Here is a 6,858-nt window from a genome sequence, read left to right on the forward strand (position 1 = left end):
GTACTGGGGCTGCAGTTTCTGAAAACTAGTGCTGACAGAACTTCCTGCTTAATGCTATTGTTAAATGCTATTGTCATGGACACTCCAGCATTGATTCCATCCATACATTGGACATTCCCAGTACACTAGCAGCGGCAGCTCCCTGTGTAGGACCCACTGCCAAATATAGTGCTGGATAGGAGAGCAGCCTGGAAATATTTTTAATTCTATCTACAGGTCTTTCTGCAGGCATGAACACTTCCTCATTATTTACTGCAGTGCCTGGGTGCTTAGTGGAGCGGGTGGCGCTGTGGTCTAAACCACTGAGCCTCTTGGGCTTGCTGATCAAAAGCTTGGCAGTTTGGATCCATGCAACCTAGCAGTTTGAAAGCACACTAGTGCAAGTAGATAAATGGGTACCGCTGCCGCAGAAAGGTAAACAGCATTTCCATGCATTCTGGTTTCTGTCACGGTGTTCCATTGCACCCGAAGCGGTTCAGTCTGATAACAGCAGTGAGGAAAAACTAGTGTTTGTAAAGGCAGCTGTAGGCAACAATGATTTCATTGGAGAGATATGCGTTCAACACTTACAGCATTCTTTGGGGAAAATAGTGTCAAATGTTGCTATATCTCTGATCAGCCTTGTGAAAGATGATTATGTTCACCACTGTAACTGAAAGCAATGCTACCACTTATCTGATTTAAATGTGAGCTTTTTACTTCCTGTTGCATCCCATGGGGTGCTAACATTTCTTGTGTTAAGTAAAATAATAAAGGACCTTTTCCTTCCTCATTGATGATAAGGGAACGCTGTAATCCAGCTATAGCACTAATGGCCTGTAACAAGTTTTAAAAAATGTGAAAACCATGCAATTGTTATTTCAACTGGTTAAGTATGCATGCCTCATTACCGACACAACACCTTTCGCTTTATAGGATGGCTCTGAGTTCAAGTATATGATGAAATAAAAGGATGGAATGTGTTGTCAGCATTGTAAGCTGCTTTGGTTCTCATGTGCTGCTGTAATAAGTAATAGTCTGCACATATTTCAAATTGATGGCAAAGAAAATATAAAATGGGCACTGTGTAGTATCTTTGGCTTGTTAAATTGGATAAATAAATACATTTAAATGTGTAGCAGTTAATGAATAAGGACCCAAACCAGTTCAAGTGCAAGCTCAGCACCCATGCACAGAAGATTCTTGGATGAATGCTGGAGTATTTTAAAACCCTAAGACAAAGAAAAGGTTTGACTTCAACACTTTCATCACTCCCCACCACGGCAGATTCAGTCCAGTTGTCTCCAAAGCTGTTTATGATTCTGTCTGGATGGAACCAATACCAAAGAGAGTTGTTTAGACTGGGTGGTCATTTCTTCTCAGCATTGGCTTTATGAATATAACTTCCCATCCAATCAAAAATGTTCCCCCAAAGCATCCTTGTAGTACTGACAGAAGTAATGTGTGTTCTCCAGACACCAACCTTTTAATAATGTGCAGAGGGAACCATCAATTAAACCAATGTGCGAAGCCTGTGGACTCGCGGATGTTGTTGGACTCTAACTCCTATCAACCCCAGCAGCATGGCCAATGGTGAGGAATGATGGGAGCTGTAGTCCTGCAACATCTGAAGAGCATAGGCACTCCCCTGAACTAAACGTACCGTCTCAAAGGGTATTCAACTGTGTTCCCCATGCCCCACACATGTAAATGCTGCACTACAGAACTTAGCTTTTTCTCATGCCTTACAACTTTGAATTGATCAATATGGTGCCTTTCTTGTATGTTTTGTGGCTTCTCTATTTCAGCTTCCCTTAGTTAAGCAGAAATAACTACAGCTCTTGGGCGCCTGTGAAGAATGCTGGAGAGGACCATTCTTATTCTTGTTAGATCTTTAGAGACAAGGACCTCTAAATATACACCACTTTGGATTTTACAATTCTGCCACTTAGAGTGTGTGCTACAAGCTTTGGGATTCTATAAACATCCAGAATCGTTACAGCTTATGAAGTTGTGAACAATAAATTCATACACCATCAAATTACTTCTTGCAGTGGTGCGTGATGACCTCACCTTTCAAAATCACAGCAGCATTTTAGAAATAGCCACAATCATGGAGAGGATTGCAAGTTCCCCAGGTCCATCGGCCAGAACACAGTAGCCTCTGTGTATATGGATGTATAACTACATATAAAATCCCATAGGGAAGTTTGATAAGATGGGATATTGGCAATAGAAACTGGAATTTAATCTCTTTTCTTTTATAATATGGATTGTGTGTGTCCAGTATTTTGCAGGTGGGATTCAAGCATATGCCACAGGGATTGAGAGCCTTTGATCCTCCAGATGTTGCTGAACTACAGTTCCCATCAGCCCCATCAAGCATGGCCAAAGGCCAGGGATAATGGGAGATGCAATCCTGCAACATCTGGAGGGCCAAAGGTATCCCCCACCTGACATGTTTATGGGTAACAGAAAAGATATAGATGTTCATGTAAGAGAATATGCATATGTTTGGAAGACAGATGGAGTGGGGTGAGTAACATGTAGTTTGTCCCTCCCTGTGATCAACTATTGAATAAAAGGGCCATCCCACCAACATTATTTTCACTGAACCGTACCATTAGTATGAAGCCCAAAGATTCTCTTGGTTTCAGTTTTGTTTGAATTGTATAAAGTGTCAAATATTACTGGAATCCTTAAGTAGACAAGCAAGAATTTCAGAAATTTATTGCAAAGTTTTACTGCTGCCAATTTACAGAGCAAGAGTTTGCCAATTTGATGATATACAGGTAAAAAACAAACTAGCACTTGGCTTTCCTTCCATGTCAGCATTGCTCATTTCAGAGATGATAGTCTGAAGACAGTTCTTCATACAAACTCCAACAAGAGAGTGACATTTCTATGCTTTTTCATACTGACGAACAGCAACAATATCACCAAAGGTGAGGGTCTGCAAATTCAAGGAGAGATTGGGTTATTAGGACCAGTATGTGCCATTTGGACATAACACAAACAAGACATTGTTGCAAAAATTAGCTGGCTTGCAGGCTTCCCACAGGCAACTGGTTGGCCACTGTGAGAGCAGGATAGTGCACTAGATGGGCCAGCCTGATCCAGCCAACTCTTACGTTCAAAAATTGTGCAAACAGGGAAGGAGGAGGGGCCTCCTGCGTAGTATATTACCTTATCAATATACTGCATTATGATTTATTTCATCAGTATATTGCACAATGTGGTTCGAGTCAAGAACCATTTTACCAAGGGCAAAGATACTCACATTAGAATGTACCACTGCAGGTTTTGAAAACCATTAGGGTTTGAAAGAAGATATGGAACAAAATGCAATTTCAAGGGAAACCAAGGAATGAAGAGTAATAGAAGAGAAAACCTCTTTACAGACCTTTCAATGATATGTTGAGAATTCTCATTAGATGTCTGAAGAAGAAAGTAATGGATTTTCTGCCAATATGTGACGGCAGGAAGAGGAATTGTTAGAACATTCCCAACTAACTTCCAGCTGAGGTTGCAATCCTAATCTTACTCAGCTAGGCGTAAACCCCAGTGCATTAAGTAGGATTTACTGCACAAGCCTAACCATGTCTACTCAGAAGTAAGATGGCTACACCTTGACTTTTTTAAAATGTTCATTATCAGTTTAGTTTATTATTAACATTGGAACTGCAGATGTTACTTATGCTAAACATGTTCTTTATAAGTGGTCAGAAGAGGGGGGGGGGGAATTATCAGAAAGTCTGAGACATAATACCTCATAGTGTTATCAGCATGAGCATATATAGCCTCAATAAACCTTTATTTACTTACCATGACCATTTTACCATCTTTGATTTCTCTAACGAAGTTTGTCTCTTTGCCATCCCATTTCTGTACATGAACTAACTTATCACCATCCATGGTCACCACTGACTGTGGGTATAAAGAACACACACCAGATGTTTCATTTAGAATAGGGCAAGTGTCATTAAGTTTATCCAAATAATTCTGAGCCCATCCAGCCACAGCTAAGGACTTTCAAAATCTCTTTATTATCAATGGAAAAATTAATCATATGTTTAAATCTCTGAATTATTAGTCTGAAGCATTTATTTCAAATCAATGAACTTGGTAACAATACAGTTAAAAACAGCTCGGTAATAAAATGCATACTATATATAAAAAATAATTTGATTCTTATATGCGTAGTTGGTTCAAATAAAGCTGTACCAGAATTCATATTTGACCAGGTGTAGGGACCATTCACACATTTCAGTGAATTGTAATAGATGTAATCCAACCAAGTCATACTCAGTGTAGGCTCACTGAAATCAGTGGACTTACATTTCAGTTTCTTGATTTCAGTGGGTCTTCTCTGGGTGTGATTAACATCATCCAGTAAATGGATTCAATGTTTAGTTGAAATCCTTCACTCTAAAAGTCAGATTGCTAAATACTAACGTGGAGTTTGATCTCAAGTCAAGAACACAGGTTCTGATCAGAACAGAAGCATTTCTGGAACAGAACAAGGACCCATTATAATCCAGCAGATTCTGGACCATTTGAGACATAGTCATGGGGTGATGCATAATGGAGTCATGAATGTTCTTCAGATACACTATGCCTACCTTGCATGCCCAGAGGTCTCTGCTAAGGGGGTGATGCCACTCCCAGAGGCCTTGGAAAAGATGAAAGGCAAGTATATGATCCCTATACTGAATGCATTTATTTAGAACCAGATCTCATTGGTTTGAACATATCTTCCAAATAGGTGTGCTTTGTGTCATAACTTAGGTGGCCCAAAAATTTAATAAAACCCTATAACCTCATTGTTTCAATGTGCTGAATAAGTTCAAATAAATCATTCTTTATTTCATGCCAGTGCTATTTTTCTTGGAAAAGAGGTGCCAGAACTCACCAAGAACGCCTTCCTTGTTCTCTTACTTACTTAGTGCTCCCATCAGTAACAGACAAAAAATATCTGTATTCTTTTACTTCCTGTCAATTCTGAAAGATTAGCTTTTTTAAAAAAAAGTCTCTGTGGCAGCTCAAGCTGTTTCTTACTTACTTTGCAGTTCCTGTCATCTGCGGTAGTTTCATCAAATTCTTCTCCCAGGTTGAAGCTGATTTCTGTGTTCTTGAAGGTACTCTGGGTTTTGATCACCACCTTGCCTCCTTCCTGGCAGATGATCACAGTTGGTTTGGTCACATTCCCAACTTGGCGAGTAGCAAAGCCAACTCCTAAGGTTTTTAAAAGAATTTAAAATGAAAATAATGAAACTGGGTTATTTTATATATTGGATTCTGAAGTTTAAAGTGGAGGAGGTCTTGCCGCCCTATTCAAAAAATCGTGTTTCCCCTAGAAACAAAGAAATTTTACAATCATCTAGTCCGGTTCCCTGCTCAATGTAGAATCAGTGCAGAATGCAACTACAGCACTCATGGCATCCAGCCATCTAGCCTTGGCTTAGATCCATCCCAGTGAAGTACTTAGATCTCCTTCTGCTTATTTATTGTATTTACATCTCACCATTCCATTGGTCTGTTCAAGACTGCTCACAAAATCAGAATTGTGCAAGAGATTACACCGAATCAAGATAAAGTGATTGTAATAAAGATGTGAATGTTAAGTCTGCAATCCTAGTGCAGTTACATGGGACTTCCATGAGAGTCAACCTGCAAAGGAGAAGATCGCATGAATTTTATTTTTCTGTTCAGTCATCTACTTTGCAACTCATTGCATAGTTGTCTATGCATATGGAGATTCCCCCCTCTTCCAATACTTGCTTGAGCTAGCTCACTGAAAAGCAATAATGAGGATATAGAATCATCAGTGATGCAATTCATTACCTTGTCTACTGACTGCTGCATTTTGCTCACACAGATGACATTTTTGCTCTAATCAGCACCAGGTTTATATTTGCCTTTGCTACTGCAACAGATGTCATTTATTTTCCACAAAAAATAAAGCGACATAAAGCATGGGCCGTCCATTACAGAGCTGAGCCAGTGCACCCTCAGCTGCTTTTTAATTCACACACAAAACAGTTCCCACAACAGCTATACTGAAAGAGAATTTTGTTTCCAATTCTATTATGCTCAAATATTTACTGCGATGAGTATTTTAGTCCATTAATTTCCAATGGAACTTTTTAATATGTGTGCTTGAATATCATATTGTTAGGCTAAGATTCCTGAAAATATGTACTTGGGAGTAACATTCATTCAAATGATGCTAGCAATATCTATGTACATTTACACCCCAATCCTAACTATATTTTCTTTGAAGCAAATCCACTTGACTTAATAAATATAAGTGCACTTCCAACCATACATGATTAGAATCTCAGCCTTAGTTCATTCAGACTTACTTCTTCACAAGCATATTTAGACTTGCAAACAGCATTTACCGGTACTTAAATTCAAGCATTTGTGGATTAGTTCATACCGGTCTAAATTACAGAACATAGTTCATCTTCCCTGTGGCAATGCATGCTTATTTAAAATATTAAAATCATTTTTCGGTCAGTATCACAAGACTTACATTGCTGTAATGGGTTAGCACGCTGCAAAATCCCAAACTCTATAACTGTGCTAAAGAAGAAACAGTCACAAACCGCATGAGTAGATTACCTAGGATGACCTGGCTTAAGCAGTTACTTCTACATACCCAGTGCCTTCATGTACTCATCAAAGTTCTGGCTGTCAATCAGCTTCCAGGTAGCACAGAATGCCTCGACCATTTTAGCTGTTGAATGAGAGGGATAGACAACTGCTGGTGCGAGAGCAGGTGTTACTATTCCTGTGTTAGAATCTTGCACCTTCACTCCAGCTCAGCCCCTTCTTTACTGAGAGAAGAGGCATGCAAACTCGAAAATAACTTAA

At 39.3% G+C, this 6,858-nt stretch overlaps 1 protein-coding gene across 1 annotated transcript; it reads right to left on the reverse strand.

Annotated features, from left to right (window-relative positions):
• Positions 1-2,683: 2,683 nt before the first annotated feature.
• FABP7 (fatty acid binding protein 7) lies at positions 2,684-6,858 on the reverse strand. The gene is made up of 4 exons (XM_028723297.2): positions 6,644-6,858; positions 5,042-5,214; positions 3,805-3,906; positions 2,684-2,932 (listed from the first exon to the last, which is right to left on the reverse strand). The coding sequence occupies exons 1-4, from the start codon at positions 6,714-6,716 to the stop codon at positions 2,882-2,884; spliced, it is 399 nt and encodes a 132-aa protein (XP_028579130.1). The 5' UTR covers positions 6,717-6,858; the 3' UTR covers positions 2,684-2,881.

Source organism: Podarcis muralis, chromosome 3 (assembly GCF_964188315.1).
Source record: "Podarcis muralis chromosome 3, rPodMur119.hap1.1, whole genome shotgun sequence".
NCBI classification, from domain to species: Eukaryota; Metazoa; Chordata; class Lepidosauria; order Squamata; family Lacertidae; genus Podarcis; species Podarcis muralis.

Bases quoted from the DNA above. Each gene is read 5' to 3' on its own strand.
- FABP7 (XM_028723297.2), bottom strand. From the start codon at position 6,716: ATGGTCGAGGCATTCTGTGCTACCTGGAAGCTGATTGACAGCCAGAAC. The intron at 3,907-5,041 runs GTAAGTAAGAAA...TTATACCCACAG, and splicing joins CAGATGACAGGAACTGCAAA to TCAGTGGTGACCATGGATGG. The intron at 2,933-3,804 runs GTAAGTAAATAA...TTGAATTTGCAG, and splicing joins AAGATGGTAAAATGGTCATG to ACCCTCACCTTTGGTGATAT.